This window comes from Perna viridis, chromosome 1 (assembly GCF_037379345.1).
Source record: "Perna viridis isolate PV_CMFRI_1.1 ecotype Kerala chromosome 1, ASM3737934v1, whole genome shotgun sequence".
NCBI classification, from domain to species: domain Eukaryota; kingdom Metazoa; phylum Mollusca; class Bivalvia; order Mytilida; family Mytilidae; genus Perna; species Perna viridis.
The window spans coordinates 47,705,084-47,732,223 of record NC_142445.1 but is presented as its reverse complement, the minus strand read 5'-3'; the positions used below and the strand labels follow the sequence as shown (position 1 = coordinate 47,732,223).

The following is a 27,140-nucleotide window of genomic DNA, read 5'->3' as shown; positions in this document are numbered from 1 at the left end:
CATCATGACGTTCAGACTTGTGACGTCAGTTACATTATTGCAGAACAATTAACTTGTTGAATGTGTAGACAACAGTTGCTAAGCCTATATATAGGCTCTTGGCAAATTACGGGAGAACGAAGAGCCTATATATAGGCTCTTTGGCATAGTAAGGGTAAAGTACATCTAAGAGAAAAGACTTATTTTTTTACAAGTGATGACCTGCAATCATTGAGTGTTTTTCATTCATAATCAACATTTGCTGATTACTGATGCACTTTTTCTAGAGGATTTTATTAATGTTGTATTAGAAACTGTAGATGTACATGTATCTAAACATTTAGGTGTTAATATTGGTTGTTGTCTTACTTGGTCTAAATATGTTGAAATATTAGCAAAAAAAATCTCAAAGAAATTGGGTGTGCTAAAACATCTAAAGCAATAAATGTCATGCAATGCTTTCCTGAAGGTATACAACTGTCTAACTTTTTCTCATTTTAATTACTGTTGCACTGTATAGTCAGGGACAAAAACAGTTCAAATATCAATACATTGTTGAATCATCTTGTAATATTTTGAATATGAATGAAACACCATCACGCTTTCTTTTTTAAACACTAAATTGGATGTAAGTGATATTTTATGTATCTAGAATGAATTTCAACTTTTAAAGTGATAAACAACTTAACTCCATTGTATTTAAAAATGTATTTTTGTATGTAAGTGAAATAAGAACAATAGAGAAAGTGTTAAGAGACTGTCCATGTAAAACTCAGGCAGATCCTATGATATGGGTGGCACATGGTAAACTTTATCCCACCGATTATTTTGTTCAAATGTAATGTTTATATCATATATATGTCCAATAGTACAAAGATTTTTTTTAGAAACAACAATGGATGGCTCAGAAAATGATTTTACAGTTGAACTGTTCCCTGAAAAGCAACAAAATTTTTCACAAAATGAAAGAGTTATCTCTCTTTTTCAATGAATTTCAATGCTATTTATGTAATTTATTTCTTTTTAACCATTGCAGGTAATCAAAGACCAACATTCAACTTTGAGAAAGGATGCATTTGCGATAGGAAATTGATGAACATTTTTGGAAAACAAACTTTGTTATGAGCCACTCACTGCTTGTTTTTTTTAACATGGACACCCTTTTAACAATTTTTTTTTACCAAGTGCAATATTATAAATTCTGTTTTGTTATTTCCACTAGTGTATATTGGAATAATCAGTCAATTGATGTAAGGGATATTATTTTTTTAGAAATGTTTTTAGTTAATGACTTACGGTAAATTCATATTTCAATTGGAATATGTGTGTCAGAGTTTAGTTTTATTTCTATGATTTTATTATTTATTGTGTAAATAACGTATATAATACAGGACCACATTGCAAACAAGTTTATGTTAGTTACTATGTTATTTATCCTGTTTAGATAAAAGACATGACTGTTTGACTAGATTATTTTTACTCAAATGTTTAATACAATAATTGTTAGATTGAATTAAGACACATCTTGTTATATTATATTACTTATTTTGCATCTTTTGTTTCAGCAATATGGATAACATTAAAGTAGCAATACGTGTTCGCCCCATGATTGCAAGGTAGTATTTAAGTGCCACGGTTTTTATTATATGCATTAAAAATAAAAAAAAAGATATTCAGATACAATATGTATGTTTTAGAAGTATTGAGCGCAAGGCCTAATCCAGACATCAATGACAAGGAGATGTTCAAGTAAACTGAAAAATAACAGTATTGACATTTTTGTCCATGTAATCTACAAAATGTATTACAAAAACTTCTCTCTGTCATAGACAAATGGGAGAAGTAAGCATAAACAAGGAGAAGTTCAGTCCTCCTCCCAGATTAGGCCCTGATTGAATGCTTCTTTGGAAACTTTAGTCTAGCTAGGTTGTCAAATAATTTATGACAGTTTTTTTTTTTTTTTTCTATCTTGTTAACATGATGTTAAGATCAACCTTTTGATGAGAATTAACTTAAATAAGATACATTCTGTAAAATGTATGTCTAGCAGATTTTTTTTTCAAGAAGTGTAATAATGTTCAGATGTATTCAGACTAATTTATTTCCTATCCATTAGTTTACTTCTCACATGTACTGTAGGGAACAAAAAACAGGATGTAAAAGTAATTGGGTAATCAGGGACAACACCATGGCTCCAATGGAAAATGGAAGAGTTGGCAGTCCATATGCTTTTGGTAAGAACCATTGATCAATTGACAAAAACAAAAAATAGAATAAAGAGGAAACATGTTTTGTATTGTATTGTTGAATTTGTTTTATTTTTGTGTTAAGAAAATACCACATTTTTTATAGATTCAAAGAAAAAAATATGGAATTGTTAATTGATGTTTTGGATTTCATTTTCTGTATGTTTTCTTACTTTTTTTTCTTATAATCTAAAACCAATTTAAATAAAAACAAGATGATTGTTTAAAAAGGCTACGTCAAAACAGATATAATTGGCACCTAAGTTAGAACAGTTATATTTTGATGGTACATAAATAAAACAACATAATTCTATGAATATATGTGTTTCCAGTAAGGCCAAAACAAATGTTCACAATCACTAGGTTGATTCTTTTTTCAGCTGGGAAATAAATTTCATATTTTTAATTATTATTAATTGATATGTAACCAAACACACATATATTTTTAGACTATCAAAGATTTTGATTTTTTTTGTTTTTACAGATAGAATATTTGATCAAAATAAAACAACATTGGACATTTTTGATGAAATATGCAAGCCTGTCATCACTGGTGCTGTTCAGGGATTTCATGGTTGGTACAATATAACATTAAACATATACATGTATTAAAAACATCTGAATATCTGGATATGTTATTGTTTTCATGCATGTAGATAATTAAATCTGCTGATAAATCTAACAGAGATGGGTCTGATTACTTTCAGTGTAATTGATTAATGTACAATTACTTTGTCAAATGTACAATTAAATTAAAGTAATTCATTAAATTAATGATTAAATTGGCAAGTATTCATGATTACGTCTGGTTATGAGGAATTTGCAAATAACTATGAATGAATGGAAAGGTTTGGAACATTCTATGTATGTTATTTCTATTTTTCTTAAGGCTTTAAATTCTTGGAATTTTTTAACAGCTAGAAACTTCTCCAAACTGGACCCTCAGAAAATGGGTCTTCCCTCCAAACTGGCTGTTTTCAAAAGTCCTGGCTGATATACCTTAAAACCTGTGTGTTTTGTCTTCAATAGACCGACCGTCCCCTAAAACCATACATCGGCAGGTTTTTTCACAGTGTTAGTTATATATTTCAAATAAAAACAACCTCTCAATTCCGGTCGCCCGGTTATTGTTCACCTGTAATAAATGTGTCAACAACACTGTAAATGATTTCGTAATATTACGTAACTAATAATTCATTCACAGACTAGTTTGCATTTCATCAGTGGACAGATGATAATTGAAGGGGACAGTAGTTTAAACAACAAATTTAATCCAGACATTACATTTTGTCACTGGTTGGCTGTTAATTTGTGTACACGTCAGGCAACCAGGGTCATTTAATAGTACGATCTTTAAATGTCAATTAATGTGACCTTTACCCAAGCCAAATAGAGGGCAGTCATGGCAAAATTTGTTAGACGGTCGGACATGACCGGTACTTTTAGCCGCTGGTCTGGTAAAATTTGTGTGATTTCCAGTATATTTTTTTTATTAGACACGCCTCAACCAGAACTACTGGTTTAAAGATGGTGTCCAAATTTAGGCAAATTTAAATTCAGTTTGGCAGATAATTGTTTGTTCCAGCAGATTTTGTTAGGTTGCCGGACCAAATGTCCGACAGTTTGAAAAATGATTTCGCTAGGTCTGATATATGGGTGAAATTATTAGACTATGTTGAAAAAACAATACAAATAATTAATTACCATCAATAGCCATTTGATCTTTAGTACACATTCTTTCAAAACCATGAACATTATTTTGTCAGATCATTTACAAACGATGCAAGCTTTAAAATGTAATAAAAGTTTGGAATTGGCAGTTTCTCGACCAACAAACTGACAAGGTGTAGGATTATAGAACACATTAATGGAAACAGCTCTTAGAATGCATTGCTATTTTTGACAAAATTGGACATTTTTTCTTGTCCCAGTGGTGGCCGGTTTAGAGAAGTTTCACTGTATTATCTTTAAAGTATAGTAGAACATCAACCTTTACCAATTTATTAAACCACATAGATCTATAAAATATGTACAAGTTCAATATAACAATATATGACTTTCTTTTGCATTTTAAGAACCATTGCAGTTGATTCATATACAGTTATGCGTTAGTGATATTTCAATATAAAAGAAAATAGCCATAATACCGTTGGGTTTTACTTTTGTAATTCTTATCAAATTCATTATAACAATTGTGTAGCATCTTTTGATAGCTCTTACAAACATTTTTTTTATTATAATTATTAGATTTTTTACTTGAATTAAAACTTCACAAATAAATAAAAAAAGTTACACAAAGAAGCATTAAATGAGTAACAATCATTTAACTGTTTTTTTTTTTGTTTTTGACATAATGCATTGTCCATAGATACTATTTGAGGCTTTGATATTTCCATTGTAATCACAATGTAATTGTAAAGTAATCAGAATTATAGGGTATTTTTAAAAGTAATTGGTTAAATTAAATCACATGTAATCAGATTTTTTAACTGATTAATGAGTACTTGAAGAAATGTAATCAATTACAGCTGATTAACGATTACAATTACAATTACCCCATCCTGAAATCTGATAATTTTACACAATAATGTTAGTCTAATTTGTTAGTACCATTGTCAAAATTGGGATGAATTAATGTTACTGGCATTTATATGATATATTCCTTTTCATCAAAATAAGTCTTCCAATAAAAGATTATGTATAAAGTCCCTTATCTTTTTTTATTATTTCAGGGACAATTTTTGCTTATGGGCAAAGTTCCTCTGGGAAAACTTTTACTATGACAGGATCTGCTGCTCATCCTGGAATTATATCATTATCTATGGAAGAAATATTCAAACAGATGAAACATGTATGTACAATTACTATGGTTATAATTAGATTGCTAGGTGATGTGACTGATTAATGATTACTGATTTTATACTGAGTGATTTTCAGTTAACGTGTTTCCTTAATATTTGTAAATGAATAAATAAATATAAATGAAACTTATTGCTGTCAAGAAGATACAGATATCTGTAACTGATATTGTTAAGTGCATTAGAAGTTTTAGAAAAAGCTCTGATTTGTTTCCATTTTTTGATAGGTTATTCTTGATAATTAAGCTACTTAGCATTTATAAACACTTATGATTAATTTGAGTTCAGCAATGCATTTGTTATTATAACCCACGCAATGAAGTTGTGAAGGGTATAATATTTTTGACCTGTCCGTCCGTCAGTCCATCTTCAGTTTTCCAAACTTTTTTTTTCTAAACACTCGCAGATATTGAAAATGATAATGATTTTTGGTATATAAGTTCACCATGATAAGTTCTAGGTCAAGTTTAACTTTTATTCTGCTCTAATGTTTTTTTATGGAAATGATGGGCCTTGAATTTAACAAAATTCACAAAAATAACAGTTTTCCGGACTTTTTTTCTAAACCCTTGCAGATATTGACATGATTTTTTATGTATAAGTTCACCTTGATGAGTTATAGGTCAAGTTTATGTTTCGTTTTGCTCCAATGATTTTTACCAAAATTACAGGCCTTGGACTTAACAAAATTCACAGAAATAACAATTTTCCAGACTTCTTTTTCTAAACCCTTGCAGATATTGACATGATTTTTCATATATAAGATCACCATAATAAGTTATAGGTCAAGTTTAAGTTTCGTTCCGCTTTGATGATTTTTACCGAAATTACAGGCCGTGAACTTAGGAAAATTCACAGAAAAAATCGTTTTCTGGACTTTTTTTCTAAATACTTGCAGCTGTTGACATTATATTTGGTATAAATTCACCATGATAAGCTACAGGTCAAGTTTAATTTTCAATTTGCTCTGATGATTTTTATCAAAATTACAGGCCTTGAACTTAACAAAATTCACAGAAATAACAGTTTTTGGACTTTTTTTCTAAACGCTTGCAGATATTGACATAATTTTTAGTATTTAAATTCACCATGATAAGTTGCAGGACAAGGCTGTAGTTGGTCTGCTCCAATGATTTTTACCAAAATTATGGGCCTTGAACTTAGCTAAATTCACAGAAATAACCGTTTTTCTGACTTTTTTTTCTAAATGCTTGCAGATTATGACATGATTTTTGGTATATAAAAAGTTATAGGTCAAGTGTATGTTTTGTTCTGCTACAATGATATTTGGATAGTCTGGAGTTTAGACTACCATTCTGAGTAACAGAAGTTAGAAGATAAAGGTCTAAATCCTAAAAAAAGCACTCTTATTCCTTTTTTTATTGGGGTCCTTCTGCATGTATCTCTCTTATGAAAAAATTTACTAAGGTTCTTTAATTTTCAATTGTTCTTATTAACAATGATGTTACATGCTATGACTTTTGTTTGCTGTGGAAAAAAATAAATACCAGTTGTTAACATGCGTATTTGGCATAAAATGCTGTCAATACTTTTAAACTGATACTAACCGAAAACATTCAAATAGATAATAAAAGATATATATATATATTTCTAGGCAGTGTATTCTAATTGTTTAATGTTGTCATTTTATATTTCAATATCAGTCAAGGTCTTGATTCCAGTTATATTTTAAATTCTTTTCTGTAGACACTAGACAAAGAATTTCTTTTAAGAATTTCCTACATGGAAATATATAATGAGAAAGTTTCTGACCTCCTCTCCAGTGAAGACAAACCCATACGTATACAGGAAGATTTTGTAAGTAAAATAATACTGTTTAGCTTGTTCTAGACTTTTTAGTGTGTTTTAAAATGAATGATTTATCAACAACTGGCAGTGTTAATTTTCTTAGTTTAAGTTTACACAATATATCTGAGGTCCAAGTTTTGTCTATCAAGAGTATGAGAATTTATTGAAGATATTATTTTTTCTCTTTTTATGTAAATTAATCAAAATTCTATTCTTATTCTATTTACATTTTAGGACAAGAACATTTTACTTACTGGGGTATCAGAGGAACTTGTGATGTCTATAGGTGATGTCAAACACTACATGGATATTGGAAATGGTTGGTATATTTAACATATTGATTTTATATCCCCAGTCTATGAGTGGGCGGTATTTTGGAATCACCTGTCGTCTGTCCATTCATCTGATTGAATTTTCATCCCAATTATTTTGGCTCCCAGTTGATGGACTGATTTCAAATTTGGTGTGTGGCTTTATATAGATGGGGGTCTATGTTGCATGCAATGGTTTCTCTTTGATGTCATCTTCCTGTACATGTGGAGGTATGCATAGCACGCATAGCACGACAGTGCGTGCAACTGCTTGTTTTATAACAACTGCTTGTTTTATAAATTCTATATGTACATGTATATTTGAATGAACAATTATAATGAGGTGATAAGTAGTCGATTTACAAATAGTTACATTTCTTACCTTATCATTGCTATAATTGTGGCAGGTAAATTATTTTAATCAAATATAAATAGCTTTGCCTGAATTGCATACTGCTAACATGTACATCTATATTATCATCAATGCAGTTAGGTATTTATTTGTTTCTATAGTCCAATCTTACCAAATTTTTAGTCAAGATTTAACCATTATTGTACTGTATGTCAACTTCCGTTTGGACATTTCTGCAGTTTTTGTTTACCTGTTAAAATCAGGTCTGTTTAATGTACCAATATACATGTATATAGTTGTATCCAGATGTATTTTGAGCTAGATGTATTTCATTTGTTATTACAGATAGAAAACATATGGCAGAAACTAAACAGAATGACAGAAGTTCGAGGTCCCATTGTATTATGAGAATGGTAAGTAACTCAAACAATACTTGTCATTTACACTGGTACAAGGTTACTTTAGTAATCCATTACAGTGCATTAGGCAAACAATTTGTTTTGTCTTGGCTTTTTGTGTTGATTTACAAGGTAAAGTTAATAATTTGTTGAGATTGATATGTATAAGAATTTTGTCTCACCTTTCTCAAAGAGGACATATTTTTTTTACCTATTTGTGGTCCACATATTTTATTTTGAAACATACCTGAATCTACAAGATGCATTTAGATTTGATAAATTCAAGATACAGATTATCTTACAGCAAAACTTAATCCTTTCATTCTGATATGTGACCATGTTGTTAAAAACACAGAGGTATACAAATTAAAAAAATATTTTGACAGATTATTGAGAGCAGAGAAATGGGAGATGAAGATGCAGTAATGGTTTCCCACTTAGTAAGTAAACCAGGTAGAATTATTTGACTGTCAGTATTTAAATAAGAGTAAGCATAGTATAATTTTTAAAGGTTGTGATTTCAGGTTTATATGCTTTGTGTACTTCATATTTATTGTTCTATGTTTTAATGAGTAAAAAAGTTAGTACTTATAATTACGATGAAAGATGGAGGCTTAGTGCCTTTGAATTGAATTGTGTATTATAATGGCACAATTGAATAGAAAAATTTATTAAATGGAGCTGTAAAAAAGGCCCCAGTGCCATAAATATTAAAAATTACTTAAGTCTGAGAAAATTCTTAGCTGTTTGTGATGTCATCAATTTCATAGGCTTTGATTGAAGTTACCATGGAAGTTAAAAATATTCTCAGACTGAAGTATTTTTTAACTTGTGGTGCCAGGCCTGGATTTTGTTTAATCTATGCTTGTTTTTAACAAATTTCTTTGTGAAAGTATAATGTATTTTTTTGTGGTTATTAGATAAATTGTTCAGCAGTAACATAAGATGCTGTAGTTTAGATTTTGTTTGTTTATTCAGTAAAGATGAAAAATTGAAAATGTACAGTTCATTTTCCTCCATACTGTTCTGCTAAAATTTTGTAGAACTTTGTTGATTTGGCTGGGTCAGAGAAAGCCCATGAGAATTCTGGAGACAGATACAAAGAGGGATGTGCCATCAATAAGAGCTTGTTTATGTTGGGAACTGTTATCAGTAAACTCAGTGATGGTGTTGGGTTAGTATTATGTCTAGTTATTGTTTTGGTAGTTTTATGTTATAAGTAAACTCAGTAATAGTGTTAAGTTAGTATTGTGTCTAGTTAAGTCCGACAGATGAAAGTAGCCTTTTTTCGTATTTTTTTTGCCTAGATGAATATGTATCACATTTTTAAAACAAATTTTGTATTGTGAAAGGAGTACTTTATGTGAGGGGAGGTAATTTTGATAGGTTTTGATCATAAGATAAAATTTCATCTACAAATGACTACTCTCCATAAACTATAGTAATTGTTACCCATGAATATAGTACTTTCACAGTCTTCCAATGATGTGTAAACTTAAGTACTATTAATATTGTATTGAAAAGTAGCTATAAAATAGTTATAAAACATTGCAGACATCAGCACATTGGGTACAGGGATTCCAAACTCACGAGAATTTTACAGAATGCCCTTGGTGGGAATTCCAAAACTGCAATTATTGCTACAATTACCCCAGCTTCAATTGAAGAGTCTCATAGCACACTCAGGGTAAGTTTATGTTAACAAAAGATCTGATATAAACATCATAACAATAGATGAAGTATACTTAACTTCTTGTACAGAAGCTCTATATTATGCTTTTTTTTGGGGGGGGAGGTACAAGTTTGTAATAAATCCAACAAATTCACACTACTAAACAGACTGTGTTTACAATAGTAAATAACTGTAAATATGTGAAGGCATGGAAGTCCATTTCATATGCAATCATACATGTATACATGTTGTTATAAAATGTTAATTGTACTTACATGTAACTATGCCTATGGTATATCTGCAGTTTGCATCTAGAGCCAAAACTATTAAGAATGCTCCACATGTCAATGAAACTTTGTCTGATGCTGCTATGTTGAAGAGAAGCAAAAAAGAAATTCAGATACTGCAGAAACAGATAGAAGAGGTTTGATATTCTAATGTTTTCCATTTTTCTAAAGTATTTAAATGCTGCAGAAACATCAATATGTTACTCTTTGTTAATGTCTGTCAATAAAAACATCAGTATGTTACTCTTTGTTAATATATGCCTGTCTGTCTCTAAGGTTATGATTCATTCTTCTTTGTTCTTTTTCTTATTGAAATGGAATGGAACACAGTTATTCGGTGCGATGCTTAAGATTTCCAAAAAAATAAAATATTTTACATGCAGGATTTCATTGGATAGTTTTTCAACTGCATAGATTTTCTCCCAACATATTTATTAATAAGATAACTCCTGCATTTTTACCCCATGTCATTTTTTACAATGGCATATAGATTCTTTAAAAACTTAGAACTGATGTACATATATGTTGTGAGCCTGCATTGGGTGAATAGATTGACAAATTCTCAACATAATTTCGGAATGGTCCTACAATGTTTAATAATCTCAATTATGACGAAGTACTGTACATCTTATCCTAGCAATTATTGACACAATGAAATTTAACAATATTTAAACATCATACATTAGCATTTTCATAGGTTTTTAATTGTCCTTTCAACAAGTACAACCTGTGTTAATGGTATCTGTCTCAACTTGTTTCAATTGGATAATTGATGTCATTCACATAGTAAATGTTTTAGAATTAACTAACTTCTTTCTCAACAATATATATATTTAAGGAGGTAGACCTTGGGTAAGGGACACAAATCATTTGAGTGTTTCAGCATCTTACATCAATCTCCTGTAAGCATCAATGTAACTTGGTGTGATTTCATTCTGTTTTAAATGAAAGCTTGATAGGCTTAATGTGATACAAACATATCACTGATTTCAAGAGTTATGTCCCTTACCTTAGTTGTACCTCCTAAAGACAAGTTTACCTGTATCACATGAGATGACAAAATAAAAGTATACAAGATTATTATAAAATAATTGCCTAGAAGCTTAGAGTCTTTATCTAGATATAAAACAAATTTGGTGTGCAATGAACCATGTTTTCCTGTTTTTAATGATGTTTCATAATCTTTATGTGCACCACCTTTGATAACTGTACTATATTATAATATTTGTTTAATTTGTTTTAGTTAAAGAACTTTGATGCAGTAATGCAAAAAGAAGAAATGCAAAGGAAGCTTGAGGAGAAAATGGAACAAGAGAGAAAACACAAGGAAACTATCAATAAACTGAAACAATTTATCATAAAGGCTAACTCTGAGAATGAAGAAGAATCTAATTTCAAGGTATTGTCAAGATTCCATTATTAAAACAGAGTTATTTGTAGACATTAGACATTTTTATATTATCTATATACAGTAAAGCTAGAATTTAAGATTTTGTAAGTTAAGACAGTCTTTTATCTGTATCCCATCTGATTTGAAGCACATGCATATATATTATTGTGTATTTACTTTTTGCATGCATTTTGTGGCATTTGGCCTTTTTTTGTCAGGAGAAAAGCAAAAAAGCTTTTTATTTGCTTGTTGTACCAAATGCTATTTTAATGTTTTAATATTGTCATTCCCACAAAAAATAATTAGGGAACATCATGAGTATGCTTACAATGATATTTCTTTTTGAATTATTTATATAAAATGCTATCCAATAAACATAAAGACGTAGTGACTGGTACATATTGTATATTACTTATATTTTTCATTACAGAAGTTGAAGAGAAGGAGAGAGACTTGGTGTCCAGGAAAAGCTAAAGGAGCAGCTCGTGAACTTCCAGGTGGTATGTCGTATGTTCAGTCTTTACAATTTAGTGTTATAAATTGTGAAAGAACATACTTATGGTCTTCAAGTAGGATGTATATTTTTGTGGCATTTTTTTGGAACAAGAACTAAAAAGGAAGGTTGATTGGATATTATATTATTAATTATTAATGCCTGAAAAAAAGTTGTAGGTTCTCAGACTCTTCCAAAAAGGAAAATATCTCAGTTGTTTGAACTTTAATCAAAATTGTGAAATATGGAAAACAATTAATTGGACAACTTAGTTTTAATGTGATTCAATGAAACATACATCACTATTATCACAAGAATTAAGCTTTGCATATAAGAATCTGTCTTGAAAAAAAATCAACACAGTTCATAAACATTTAGTAGCTGGCTTTCACCAAGTCATTTAACCAATTATTATCTCAGTTACACTTCTTAAAATTCACAATTCTTTGTTTTGCTGATAAAAATAAAAATGTGGAGAATACTTGTTAAAGATCAATGAAAGCAAGGGTAGACAATTATATTTACAATTGTGATTTCGACATTAGAGTAAAGTAGTTCTAGTTTTTAGGGTAAGCAGTTCTTATATTATCACAAAAAAAGGTTAGATATGCTAAATAGAGAATATGCTGTGTATTTCTAAAAAAATATAGTTAGTACATGTACAATAACTACCTCTTTTACTTTCAGCTAGTAAATTTGCAAGAGACTTGTCTGGCCAGAGGATTGATGTTGATTTTGAGAGACCTCCAATTCCCAAATCTTTTGTAACATCCAGGAGAGATGAAAATGGCCTTGCAGGTGTTTAATTTTTTCTATTCACATTTAAAAGTTTGAAGTGCAATTGTTTCGGAGAGTATTGGAAATGAACAGTGAAACGTACATGTACATGTGTTGACCTTTTAGTTTAAAGAATAATACAGTTGATTTCCCTAAGAGTTACTCATCTGTTGTCTAAAACATCATTTTTACTAGTTGTTATAAACTAATATGACATTCTGATTAACAGACATCTTTTTTTATCAAATGTCTTTAAGGGTTCAAATGTTTAGCGCCTATTCTGTGGGTTTCTAGCTTTAGTCCTTTCACAAATTGATTGATTGATTCATCTTTTGAAAATGATTAATTTGTGTATTTACCTTTTTAATTGCAGATATTTCAGAAATACAAAGCTTGGCTGATATGTCCTTACCAAAAGATGATTCCCTTTTTACGATGGAGTTTCCACCGAAATTTGAGGATTTTCCAAAACAGAGACAAAGACATGTCAGTTTCAAGTCCCCTCAGTCAGATACAGATTCATTTGAACAAGAAAAGGAGTTTCGACGTTTGTAAGTTTATGAATTGACATTTCTTCTGTAATAATATTAAGACATTGTATATTTTGTTTTCCTCTTTTTGTAAACTTCTCATGTATATGTTGACTCATTAGTTTTTCTCAACTGAATATTTTTATTGATAGGCAAGATAAATATGAGGACTTACTACAGATGTATGAAGAGAAATGTCGATTATCACAGCAGGATCACTCGTACATGATACATGAACTGGATTGTGTTAAGGAAGAGTTGGAAAAGGTACAGTAAACAATTCTTTTATTGGTTGTTGATTGGCAGTGAGTGGTTAAAGTGCAGTAGTGGTATTTTCGTTTTGAAGATTTCGTTATCTTAACATTCAGGGATTGAACAATAATATAAGTCATATGTTTATTTCACAGTCAATTTCTCAAAATGATATTTCAAGATATTAATTGTGTTGTTTGTACAAAAATGATATTTCAAGATATCAATTGTGTTGTTTGTACAAAGTGCTTATTTCATTAATAAAAGGACTGCTTTATATTTTGATAGAATTTGGTTCTTGTTATCTTGTGGTATATTGTATCTGCTTTACATTTAGTTTACAATAATTTTATTTGTTAATGTCACAAAATGGATAAAACACAATGTACCAACTTATGAAGTCTTCTTCCAACAATAATATACAGTACATAAATTCAGACATTGAGGGCATGCATTCAAACAGGACAATGAAAAAAAAAAAGAAAAATAACAGTACAATGGAAAAAAAATGATAGCTTTACAAGGTTGTCTAGAAGTGTTGATTTAAGTCTGTGCATCCAATGAACATAATTTTTAGTAGAAAATTGACTGACAACGGAGTGATCCTATTTAAATGCTTTTATTAATAGTCATGAATTTAGAATTTAACCAAATTTTGTTTTTCGTGGAAAAGTGTGTCTGTGTTGACACCTTATTTGTTTATATGCTGACATCACTCTGTGTACTTACAGGAGAAAAGTAACCCAACAAACAATCAGATAATTGATGTGCTGAAATCTGACTTGAAAAAGATTCAAAATGAGAAGAATGATTTGACAGATGAAGTTGTTCTTCTTCAACACAGACTTTCTATACAGACCAGAAAAGTAGATGAGTGCATGCATGAACTGACATCACTTAGATCTCACCAGACTGATGCTCCAAAGGAAAATCATGAGCCCAATGATGCTGTGGAAATAAAAAGATTGATGTCCGAGAAGGACAAGCTCGCTGGAGAATTATCTGATCTAAAGAACATCAATGAAGAGTTACAACATCAGCATGAAACCTCCCTAGAAATGTACATCATGAAAGTTCAAGAACTAGAGGAGGTAAGGTTCCTGAAACACATAAGTATGAAAATTGAATTTGTAAGAATTTATGCTGATTTTTGTTTCCATAATATAAGAGAACTTAAGAAGTATGATGGAATAAGATTTTCTTCTACTGTCTGAAAAAAAACAACATTTTACTAAACAAAGAAATAATTTCTGATTATACACTATATTGATCTACTACTAAATGGAACACTTCGGTTCAGTTTTACTAAATATATCATTGTAATTAATATTGAGTGTGATTTTACTAAAACTTAGATTATTTTAAGTATATAATCTGATTGAAAACATATGTTGTATTTTAGAAAATTGAAGAGAATGATGAGACATTAAAAAGCCAGAAGGACATGATTGCAAATCTCAGTGATGAAACAAAGGCTCTGCAAACTGCCCTTAAAGACTCAGAAGGCAAAGTTTCCCATGCTGCTGTTTGTCAGGAACAGTTACAAAAAGAGATTAATGATTTTAAGTCTTCGTCAAATGACTCAAATGATCAACTTGATATCAAAACAGCTGCGTTAGATTCCTCAAAACAAATGATTAGCCAACAGGAGATGAGAATAGCAGACTTGGAGAAAGAGATTCTTCAGCTGTATGCAAAACTCAAAGAACATACAGGTGTAGATAGACCTAGACATAGCACTGCTGATGAACTCAGTGAGGTGCTGAAGGAGCATTGTGTAGATCTAGAAAATAGAATGAAGGAGTTGGAAATGGAAAATAGTGATCTGAAAGAAAAATTAGAAAAAGCTGTAAGTTTGGCCCAAATACATGGACCAAGAAGAAGCACTGCTGATGAGTTAAGTGACATATTGAAAGAACACTGTGAAGATTTAGAGACTAGATTGAAAGAAATGGAAATTGAAAATGCTGAGCTAAAAGAAAAACTAGAAACCAGGGATATAAATTCAGAGTCGAATGAAACCTTAGACAGCTGTGGAAAAGATCTGAAAGAACTGGAAGGGAAATTGATAGAATTTGAGTCTGAAAATACTGAGTTAAAAGAAAAACTAAAGGCAGTTACAGAGGAGACCATTAAATCACAAGAAAAAACAGGACAAGTATTAGAGGAGGAAATGAATTCATTAAAAAGTAAAAACACTGAATTAGAAATCATAATAAAAGAGTTAAAGGAAGAAAACAAAGATCTTAGGGAGAGGCATGATAATACAGGTAATGCTGAAAATGGAGACAAAAATAATATGGAAAATAAAGTTAACAGTCTAGAGAAAGAGATAGTGAAAGAAAAGAAAATAGATCAAGTCACGGAGGATGCTTTAGATGAAATAAACGTAGCTCCAGATATTAAATCTGTAGCTGATAAAGAAGATGATAAACTAAAGATGCACTGTTCAGGCCTTGAACAGTCACTGGGAGAATTGAGAAATGAAAACAAAGAACTGCAATGTAAAGTTGATAAGTTAACAGAGCAACTTTCTTCTGATGAGAAACACTACATTAAAGCTCTGGAAACTGAGAAGGATGAAATAAAGAGAGAATTTATAAAGTTACAAGATACAAACAGAATCAACTTTGAGAAGATAGCACATTTACAACTACAACTTGTTACTCTAGGTGAAAAGGTTCGGGCAGACTCTTTGTCAGAAAACAATAGGAGAAGTGTAGAAGTGGAACTAACTGATGTCTACAAAGAGCATTGTCAGGATCTGGAGACAAGAATGGCTGACGTTGAAGCCGAGAATGAGAGTCTTTTGTCACGTATTGAGAAATTATCAGCTGATTCTAGGAAAGTCAAAGACTTAGAGAGAGAGATAATTAAGCTTGAGGTAGAGAATGAAGAATTGAAGTGTGGGCAATCACCTGGAAACAAAAATATTGCTGACGAAATTAATTCTACTGATGTTGGAAGTCAACAAACCAAGAGTAATGAAGAGTATGCACAGAAATTTGAAATGTATGTCAACAAAATTGAAGAACTTGAATCTGAGAGAGATGATTTATCTCAGAAACTAGAAAAATTGCTGAATGAGAAAATGGGAAGTAATGATGGCATTGATATGTTAAAAAAACTAGAGAGTCAAATTAAGCTTCTAGAGGATGAAAATAATATACTTTTAGAAAAAGTACATGAAAACAACATCTCAGAGGTTGAAAGTCTGGAGAGTAATATAAAACTCTTAGTTGAAGACAATCAATGTACACTTCAAAAACTTGAAGCTAAAGAAAAACATTGTCTGGAATTAGAGTCAAAAGTTGAGGTCCTTGAAAAAGAACTCCAGGTCCAAGACAATCCACAATCCTCTGGTTCAGGTACAGTGGTAGATTTGCAATGTCAAATTGACAGATTGGAAGCACAAAATAGAGATCTTTTGGAACAAACTGAATCCAGCTCTTCACCAGTACTTCAAGGATTAGAAGAAAAGATACATATTTTAGAAAATGAAAACAAAAGCTTGAGGGAAAAACTAATTGAGAATTCTAATGCTGAGGAAAACAGTAAAATTGAAACCAAGCTTCTAGAACTTGAATTAGAAAACAAAGCATTATCAGAAAAGCTAGAGAAAAATTCAGAAAAGTCCAGGAACTCAGAAGTACATGATGAAAGCAAATTTAATTCTGAAGAAGTTAGCAGTCTAGCAGGGAATGAAGATCAAGACAGTAGGTTGGGACAGCTCATGGAGAAAAACAAATTATTAGTTGAAAAAGTTGAAGTGCAAAATGCCTTAGTATTAGAACTAAATAGCAAAATAGAAGTTTTAGATGGTGAAAATAAGACTATGTCAGAAAGGTTGGAAGAATATATTGATAGTAAGACACAGATGCAAGAACTACAAGATAAGATCATTGATGTAGAAAACAAGGGCACTACTGATGTTGATTCTTGTGACACCAAACTTATTGAACTTGAATGTAAAGTAGAAGTGCTAGAGGAAGAGAATAGGAACCTACTTCTAAAACTTGAGGAGTTCAAAGACCGTGAATTAAAGTTTCACGAATTACCTGAAAAAAACTCTTCAATAGAAATGGATGAGGCTAAATTAGTTGAGTTACAATGCAAAGTTGATGTTTTGGAAGAGGAAAATAAAGCATTAATTGAGAAACTGCAGGAGAATGAACAAAGTCATTCACAAGTTCAAGAACTGCAAGATAAAATTCAAGAGCTGGAAACTAAATCCACTGAAGATATGGACAGTGACAAAGATGTTAAAATCATTGAGTTAGAGTGTAAAGTAGAAGTGTTAGAGGAAGAAAATAAGACATTGCTGAAAAAAATAGAACACAGTGAGGGTCAATCTCAGATTCACCCACCACAAAATCAAATTATAGAACATGAGAGACAATCCAATGAGAATGGTGATGAGGCTAAAATATTAGAACTGGAATGTAAAATTGAAGTTTTGGAAGAGGAGAATAAGAATTTGACTGAAAAATTTGAGCAGTTTAATGACAGTCACACTCAAATTGATGAACTGCAGGAGAAAATCAAAGATTTGGAACAGCAAAATTATGACTTGAATCAAAAAGGGACTGGAAATGATTCTTTTTTATTAAAGGAGTTACAATGTCAAATTGAAGCATTAGATGCAGAGAAAGTAGAATTAGTTGACAAACTACAAGCCTCTGATATAAGTAAGGAACTTCAAAACAGAATTGATATTCTCGAGGAGACCAATAAGGATCTTGAGCGAAAACTAGTGGAAAATACAGAGTACAATGAAAATAATTTCATGGATGAAGTAGAATCTTTGAAAGAAAAGAACCAACAACTATCTGACACAATTGAAAAAGGAAAGATTAAAGTAAAGGAATTTATGTGCAAAATTGATTCTCTACAAGAGGAAAACCAGTGTTTGACTAAGAAACTACAAGAATCTAATGATGCATCGACAAAGTTATCTGAAGGTAATGAGGAAAATGATGAACTTAAAACACGAATTGATGTTCTTTTAGAAAGTATTGAAACACTGGAGGTCGAAAAACAAGTAATCAAGGACTCAAATGAGTCATTAATTGAGAAAGTGGTTGGGCTAGAAACAAAGTGTGAGCAAGTAGAAAGCGAGCTAAATATGAAATCAGATGAGCTTGAAGCTGTTCTGACTAAACTGACAGAGTCTGAATGTAAAGTTGAGGTCTTACAAGAGGAGATGGACACAATGTACAAAAAGGTTGATAATATGGTGGATAGATCCAAATATGACGAGACAGAATGTAAGGCTGAAGTGCTACAGGAAGAAAATGATGCTCTGTCTAAAAAGTTACAAGAATTGGAGGAACACTACCAAGTAAGTCTAGGATGAATCCAATATAGTTTTTTATACCTTAAAACCTCTAATTAGAATACTAAATATAAGGTTATTATACATTATTCAGGTTTACATGAGCATGTAGCAATTGTCATTTAAGATGTAGTAGAAAGCAGTTGTAGGTTGTAAATTTTGTCAATAAAACTTTTACTGTTTTGCATTGCAATCATGATGTAATTTCTCTAATGGTCTTATGACTTATGTTTCTAATGTGTTTGCTTAATAAGATTTCTGTTTGGTCAGTAAATTTAATTTTAGTTGAATTAAAGTCAGTATAGGTTAAGTGTATATGACATATTTAATTATTGATATTGTTACATATTAGATTTCAAAACACCAAGAGGTAAAACTAGGAGATCTTAGTAGTGAGGCTCAGAACTTAAAGAATGAAAAGGATAAACTAGCTTCAGAATTGGAAGATGTTAGATTTGAATTATCAAAGGTAACTAAGTTAAAGGACAGAGCTGACAAGAAAATTACTGACTTAAAAGATGATATAGAAATCATTAAAGCAACGGAACAAATATTGAAAAATGACAATGATTTGTTGATGCAAGAAGTTTCAACATTGCATAAGAAGTATCAGGAACAAGTTCAAGCAGAAAAGGAAAGGAGTGAAGGACTGGTTTCTGAAATAGACACACTTAAACAGACATTAACTGATATGATATCAAATGAGGACTTGCAACAAAAACTGACTGAAATTGATCTGATCTGGAAAGAAAAACTTCAGAAAAAACAAGATACAGTTGACAAACAACTGGAAACCCTCTCTGTGATGAAAGGAGACAAGGATAAAATAGAACAGGATCTTAGGACAGCTGAGTCTGAGAAGCTGGAAGTAATGGAGAAGTGTCATTCAGCAGAGAAGGAAGTTCGGGAGTTAAACGGTAAACTGGAGAAGTTGCAGAAGGATTATGAGGAAAGACAAATGAAACTAAAATCATTGGAAAATGGAAACATGAATGAGGTAAAATGATTCTGTTATTTGTAATTCATGACACAAAAGACAGTTGTTTACATAGATTGATTTGGGTAATTCACATTTTGTTTCCTCCAAAACTAGTCAGAATTTTATAAACCATTGATGAAAAACATGTTATAACGGTGTTAGGTGTCAATTAATACAGAACAACATTATTGCTTACACTTACTGGTTTATGTATATATGTAATATTATGTTGTACATGTAATATTAATATAATTAATTAATATTAAGTATTATTGAGTATTTCATATATTTGTCAACTTTTTATGTTTGCAGAGCATGAATACTAGTAAAAGAATGGAGCATTTGGACATTGCTACAAAAGAAAGGGTAATGAGAACTATATAACAATACATAACAAGATGCAGTACCATTAATACATTATTTCATTGCTACAAAATATAATACATTTATCATTCTACAAAATAGCAAAATGATATAAATTTCTGTTCACTCAAACTTGCCTTAAGACGACCAAGGTGTCACTGTATCAGAATAGTATTAAGTGAAAGTTTTTTTTTTTTTAAATTCAGGTTGTAGTACTAGTTAGGTTATTTTATTTCATTGATATTTTGATGGAATAAGGGAAACAGTATATGATTTATTGATCAACAAAACAAATAACATAAACAATAGATACAGTAAAACCTGTCAGTGACCACCTGTATTCAGCAATAACTTTAGGATTAAATGATTAAAATAATGCTATATAGTGTATTCTATGTGAAACTAATCTGTGTATAAAGACCACCTGTCTTATGTGACCATATGTTTGCTCTCGCTTAGAAGGTCACTGAAGACAAGTTTGTATAAGTCTTTAACTATGTCACTAACTATGGAGTAAGTGTATACTTAATAATTTTGTGACTGTAACTATATTCCTTCTTTTAGATAGTGAAGTTGGTGACAGAAAACAACAAATTGAAGGAAAGAACCACAAAAGATAGTAAACTGATAGAAATTCAACAAAATTCTATTCAGGTACTAAAAGAAATAATAATATATGAAAAATATTACACTGCTTAGTTTTGATACATTGAAGTTAATTAGGTTTATTGTTATTATTATACATTAGGAAAGTCTTTTGAAAGAGTATATTATAGCTGTTGGCAAGTCTGTCAGTTCATTTATGAATTATTTCAGGGATTTAAGGTAGATCATACCTAATATTTCTAGTAGATAAATTTTCTGAGCTTTTCTCAAGGAAGACCCTGAATGAACATACTTCAGATTTTTAATTTAAAAAAAAACATAGGTCACTGAACTTGATTTTGTGAGAATTGAGCTTTAAAAAAGTCAATATTTTACTACATTTTACATAGATTCCATTGGGAATATTCAGTATTTTGCAAACTTCTAAAAAACAAGTAGATAAAATTTTTTTATAACTTTATATAAAGAACACTCAACTGACATTCTTTCATATTTCAAAAAAGAAAATTGGGTGTCACCGAACTCTTTTCCTAGCAACATTAAAAAAACTAAAATTTCCTCCACATTTCAATTGAATATTTTCCCGTCAATTATCTCCCCTTGAAATAGACTTTATAAAAATAATGTTTTTAACTTTGCTATTCTAATTTTTATGTAAAAAAATCATTTGAAATAATTGAAATTATTTTGCAAGATGACATAAAAGAATGCTCCATGTATTAGGTATTATCTACCTTAAATTTTGCAACAATGTTTGCCTTCATAAAATGTAGTTCTGTTTTCTGACTTCTTTTGTAAATAGAAATGATTGTTAAGGAAATATGGTACATGTATATTCCTTGAAATGATATGTCCTATCATGTATAACAGCATTGATAAATGTATTGTTTGTCAAATACTCACAATGGTCTGAGATTAAGGATTATCTTTTAATTATTTTTCCATGTAAAACTCACACTATAGGTGGCATGCAGAGGTTGCAGTTTTTTTGAAATTTTGTTTGTTGTTCATATGTACTTTGGAATGAAAAACAGTATAAATCTGATCATAAAATTGTGGTTGCCATGGAAACCATCTTTTCTTCAGATACATGTATTCACAAAAAAAAACAACACCGGCAAGTCAAGAAAAGCCAATTTTGACTGATTTTTCTTCCATCTTTTCTTCAAATACATGTACAATGTATACCCACAAAATCACCAGAAATGTCGTGAAAAGGCAATTTTAGCTGATTTTTCTTCAACTTGTGTTTTGATCCATATTCAGAGATTAGAGGAAGAGTTGGAAAAGAAAGACAGGTCTAATGATTTATATGATAAACTGAAGGAAGCAGAGAAAGAACAAAAGAAAGCAGAGGAAGATGCAGATAAATATTACAACCAGTTCTGTGATGAAGAGGCTAAAGTTTCAAAACTTAGGGATGAAATACGTCAAAGAAATGTTGAAATCCATAAACTTAAACAGGACATAGATGGAATGGAATCTCAAGGTTTTGTCAAAAAAGATGAAAAAGCTCAGGAAGAATTCAGAATGCTGAAGAAAAGGTTTACGGAGACTTACAGTAAGTTTTGATGACACTATTTTTGTTTATAATTTGTATGCTTAAATACTGTCTTTTGGATTTGTCCAAATACATGGTATCTGCCCATCATAACTCAGATTAATAATGAGCTGAAGCTTTTGTTCATGAAGATAATACATGTAATTTTATTTTGACTTGAAGGTTAGGTATTTGTTTCTATTTCATAGACTTTTCACAAAATGAATTCATACTTGATTTAACTTATTGAGTTCTTTCCCCAATATCAAACCACCTCAGACTCAAGATTTTCTCTAAATCCTCTTTCTGAAAAATTTTGTATGATAAAAGAAAAAAAAATGTCTTCTGCCTGTTCACTCCAACATGTTCTGTTGATAGTTTACTCTAAATGTAAAAAGATATTTTGTCTTTGATTTGCTTTTGATACTTAGAGTGGTTTCTTTAAGTATTCAATTTTTTATGTCTGTATGAAAGGTGTGCAGATGTTTATTTTTACTTAAGTGATTGAATATTTTCTGTAGATCAACTGCAGGAGGCCAAGAGAACAGTATCTAATGCTGAGAAAGAAGTTGGTGACAAAAAATTAAGAATACTTGTTTTAGAGGGCACTGTGAGAGATAATGAAGAAAAACATCAGCGAGAGTAAGCTTCTAAAAGATTATTTTGACCTCATTATTTATAAAAAAGGGCTATTCTTTGTGACATTTTCTAGTACATATGATTACATGCGACTGACATCAAACCTAAAATTTCTGTACATGTTTACTTCTCAACCATCTTTATTTTACCCTTGTCCATCCATCTATCCATCCGTCTTTCTGTACCTCATATTTGTTTTGTTTTTTTGTTAGTTTTCTCAGCAACTACATGTACTTGTCACAGCCACTTGATATTTTGAAACTAACTTAATATATATGTGTCATATTGTAGCCTGATGTATTTTGTGTTTATACTATTAAAAACTGAATTTTTGAAATTGACTTACAAGGTGTTTTTTTTTTTCAGACTGAAGGCATATGTGGAATCATATGAGATGTTGGAAGAGAGAATCAGAGAATACAAAGATAAGATCAGGGAACTTGAGAACCAGAAATGTCAGGATGATACAAGTAAATAGCTTACATATGCTTCATTCATTTGAAGCCAGGATTTTTCCCAGTATCATGATATATTATTCGTCACTTATAAACATGTAGATGATGTAACAATTTATGCTCTGTTAGACAGTGTGTAAATGTGGCATGAATTTTAGATAGAAACTATCAAAAGTTTTATGGAAATGATTTGAAAAAAAATCGATTTATGCACACTGTGATACATGTATGTGTCTCTTAATATATCATAAATTGTATGGGGAATTTTTTAATGAATATAATTTCCATTACATAAAACTGAGTGTTAGTGTGCACTTCTTTATTGTTTAAAGAGAAGTACAAATCCTGTTTCCTATGACGACAGTATATTTTTACTGTATTTGATATTATTACTTTAGCCACTATCAGTTTACTACATCTTTAAATTTCTCCTGTTTTTCAGTATCCAATTTCAATGCTATAAAGAAAGAGAACAACATGCCTATAGGTAGAGCTAGCAGTGCAGGAGGAGCTGTTGATCATTTCAATAATATTCTCCTTCAAGAAGAGAATCGAAAACTTCTCCAAAAAGTCACCAAATACGAAAAGAAAGTTGAGAAACTGATGATTGAACTCCAGAGATATCAAAAAGATAAGAAGGAGAATCAGGAATTAGAAAAGAAAGTGTTGGAACTGAGGTAAATCTGTTTCTTATAGCTACAAACTCTGAACAGGAATTTCAAAATGTAATTCAGCAATTGTTTAGACAAAAAAAAGGTAATTTTATGTAATTTTCATCACAGAGACAAGCTTTTTTATTACTTGATAATAAGACCGGAGGTAATGTTTGATGGAATTTGAAACAATGTAGTATTTATCAAAGAATAGTGTCTTTCAGAGTGCTGTCATCAAAAAGACCGGTATGCATCAGATCTAATGTTAACAAAAAAAACTAATGTACAAATTTATTTCAGAGAGGAAGAAAAGAAATTGAGGTCACAAATTGATGAACATCAACGAGCACCATTAGAAAGTAATTATAGATTATTTGCTAGGTTGATGCTATTATTTTGCATTTTGAGATTGTACTTTCATGATAAAAATTTTAAAAAAGTTCTTTATTGTCTTCCATTGAGTGGAATTACACAGTATACATTACACATATAACTACAGGAAAATGTATTATATTCCCCACAATGCTTTCTGCAGAAGAAGTGGAGACCTACTATACCTATCAGCAAAGAAAAAAACTCAATATTAAATGTTACAAAAATTGAAGGGTTTCAAGTTAATTTGAAAATCACATAATACTAAAATTTGTGTCTTCATTGAAAAAGTTTTATTTCAGTTCATGCCATGGAATTTTGACAAAAATTAAGCAAAAACTGAAAATTCATCCAAAAAACAGCTCATTTTATAAAAAAATGAATAAAATTTTTGGAGATTTAATTTTTTCTGCTTTAAAGTGAAATTCTTCTTGATCAAAATCAGAATATTCAAATAACTTTTAACTGAATATTGGCTTCTGGTTGTACACAACAAACCAGCTATGTATCAGGGAGGAAGAAAAGATATTGTGGTCACAGCTAAGTGGCAAAATATTCAGTTCTCCATAACATTCACTTTATATTTTTTTAAATACAAAACCACTTCTTAACCCTTTAACACTAAATACAATTTTGTAAACAACTACAAAAAAGCAATATTTTGCGTTTTTACATTATGATAATGCAACAGAATGTTCACAATTAGGTTTTCAACTTTTTAATTTCAAAATATGGAAAAAAGAACATTTCAGTAAGCAAAAAAAAAAAAAAAAATGCCACTGACTGGTGTTAGTGAATCCACCATTAAATGATAATCAACTAATTTTAAAAATAATATTTAAGATGTGGTGTTAAACTAGATTTTGGCTGATGCTATATGTTTTTACAGATGTGAACACTGGGTATGATAATTACAAGATGAACCCTAAATTTACACCGACACAACCAACACCCATACAGAAACCAAAGAAGAGAACCAATGATGTGGAAGAGGGGTGTGCACAACAATAACATACAATCTGTCACTTATTCTAGCTTCAAATTATCTTTGTCTTTTAGTTTATCAATATTAGAAATAAAATATAAAAATAAAATATTATCAGAAAGGTTCCTGAGTTACTCATACATCTGCCATAATTCTGTTATACATATGTAACATTATTTGTACTGCCATTTGTCATGTAAAAAATAATCTAAACTGTTAATTATTTGTGATTTCGTACCAGTAGAATTGAAAAGAAATAGGTATGATGTACTAAGTATAGAGATGAAATTTTGGGCTCAGAATTTTTTTTTATTTCTAGGTATCATAAATTTTGTAAGTTTAATGACAACCATAAAATGATGCTGCCTCCTTTTCTTTTTTATTCAAGAAGTAAGTATATATTTGTACACGTACTTTCATTTATGTTACAATGGAAATATATCATAAATTCAAAGCCAATGAAACTAGTCTTTATATTTGATTGTTGATATTACTAGCATATATATTTATGAGTGTTTGCTAATATATGTATTTTTGTATAAAGAGATGTATTTACTAGTGTCTTGAGAATGTAAGTGGCTTGTATAAAGATTATTTATAACTGTTTGTGTGTGACTGGATTATGTTTTCTAGCTATGCTAATTATTTTTTACCTAACAACATGAATCTACCACTCATACCTATTTTTGTTTATATTTTACTGATGTATGATGAACTCTATGTGCAGATTCTGATTTTATGCTTTGCTTTTTTGATTAGAATTGTAATCATTTGCATTGACTACTGGTAACAGGTTGTGGTTATCATTTGCTTTACTGGTACGCAATTCCTTCTATAAAATGTGAGTTTTTTTCCAAGCTGTATTGCCAGAATCACTTTGATTGTTAAATGTTTTGTTATTTCTACCTTGTATCATAATTCCCATGATATTTCGTGATATATAAAAGTCTGTTTTTACTTTCACGTATTAATATTCAAGGTGATCACTATTCTTCAGTACTCGATTGTTTTTTTTTTCACAGGTACTTGTGTTTACTCAGGTTTTGTTATATTTTTTGTTTTGTTAATGTCTGAATGTGTGTACCACTGTTTTATGTATTATGAACTAGGGTACTTTGAAACCATCAGTCTTTGTATTGACGGCAAAACAATTTTAATCATGACAACCTTACAAATAATGATTTTAAACAATTCTAAGGGAATCGTGTCTAACCTTTGTAAGTAAACTATGAAGAGACTCTGTTTAAACCTGTTGTTTTTCTTCCATAATATTGGTTGCATGTCTTTCATGTGTCTCTCAGTTTAAAGTTTAATCAGTTATTCGTTTGATATTCATGTGCATAAATGTTTTTTTCATACTACATGTATCATCAATGTTCTAAATAACTACTTATCTGTATATATTGTACAATGTATATTTTATGACACCCTCCACTGGTGAAAGATACAGTGATCTTTATATCTAATTGTTTGTATAATTGTCCTTCATACTTGCGGTTTCAAGATGATAACCAAAGCAATATTCAATTATTTTTTCTGGTCAATGTTTTTAGCTGTCAGGAGTTGTGGCCCCTTTTCATTTCAGCCCTTTTTTAATGTCAGTGCATCTTTGATCACTATATCAAGTCTCTCCTGTTAAATTTGTAAATATGTACATAAATGTAAATGTGAAATATCAGATGATAAATATTAACCTACAGAGTATTGAGTTTTCATTATTAACAGGGGTTTAGAATATGACAAAAAGTCTGATTTGTGATGCATTACAGAGGTCTAATAATGATTTTACATCAATAGAGTTCTGTAAAATGGTTACAAGATTTTTTTTCTCTTCAGTTTAACAAAGAGTAATCAAGGGA

General features: G+C 30.4%; 1 protein-coding gene across 3 annotated transcripts in view; it reads left to right on the top strand.

Annotated features, from left to right (window-relative positions):
* Window positions 1-26,980, top strand: part of LOC148629083 (uncharacterized) — a 28,896-nt gene extending 1,916 nt beyond the window's left edge. For 2 of the 3 annotated variants that reach the window (XM_088543518.1, XM_088543523.1), the window contains exons 2-28: window positions 1,545-1,595; window positions 2,119-2,213; window positions 2,710-2,799; window positions 4,958-5,076; window positions 6,791-6,901; window positions 7,127-7,211; window positions 7,901-7,968; window positions 8,340-8,393; window positions 8,997-9,127; window positions 9,508-9,640; window positions 9,930-10,049; window positions 11,156-11,311; window positions 11,733-11,802; window positions 12,483-12,593; window positions 12,946-13,123; window positions 13,255-13,369; window positions 14,086-14,445; window positions 14,757-18,695; window positions 19,042-19,686; window positions 19,981-20,034; window positions 20,596-20,685; window positions 21,904-22,198; window positions 22,699-22,819; window positions 23,183-23,286; window positions 23,714-23,948; window positions 24,225-24,283; window positions 25,186-26,980. In XM_088543518.1, the coding sequence (XP_088399644.1) occupies window positions 1,549-1,595; window positions 2,119-2,213; window positions 2,710-2,799; window positions 4,958-5,076; window positions 6,791-6,901; window positions 7,127-7,211; window positions 7,901-7,968; window positions 8,340-8,393; window positions 8,997-9,127; window positions 9,508-9,640; window positions 9,930-10,049; window positions 11,156-11,311; window positions 11,733-11,802; window positions 12,483-12,593; window positions 12,946-13,123; window positions 13,255-13,369; window positions 14,086-14,445; window positions 14,757-18,695; window positions 19,042-19,686; window positions 19,981-20,034; window positions 20,596-20,685; window positions 21,904-22,198; window positions 22,699-22,819; window positions 23,183-23,286; window positions 23,714-23,948; window positions 24,225-24,283; window positions 25,186-25,307 (7,707 nt within the window). In that variant the 5' untranslated portion in view covers window positions 1,545-1,548 and the 3' untranslated portion in view covers window positions 25,308-26,980. The remainder of the gene's footprint in view (window positions 1-1,544; window positions 1,596-2,118; window positions 2,214-2,709; window positions 2,800-4,957; window positions 5,077-6,790; window positions 6,902-7,126; window positions 7,212-7,900; window positions 7,969-8,339; window positions 8,394-8,996; window positions 9,128-9,507; window positions 9,641-9,929; window positions 10,050-11,155; window positions 11,312-11,732; window positions 11,803-12,482; window positions 12,594-12,945; window positions 13,124-13,254; window positions 13,370-14,085; window positions 14,446-14,756; window positions 18,696-19,041; window positions 19,687-19,980; window positions 20,035-20,595; window positions 20,686-21,903; window positions 22,199-22,698; window positions 22,820-23,182; window positions 23,287-23,713; window positions 23,949-24,224; window positions 24,284-25,185) is intronic. The other variant, XM_088543530.1, reaches the window with a different exon arrangement.
* Window positions 26,981-27,140: the final 160 nt, after the last annotated feature.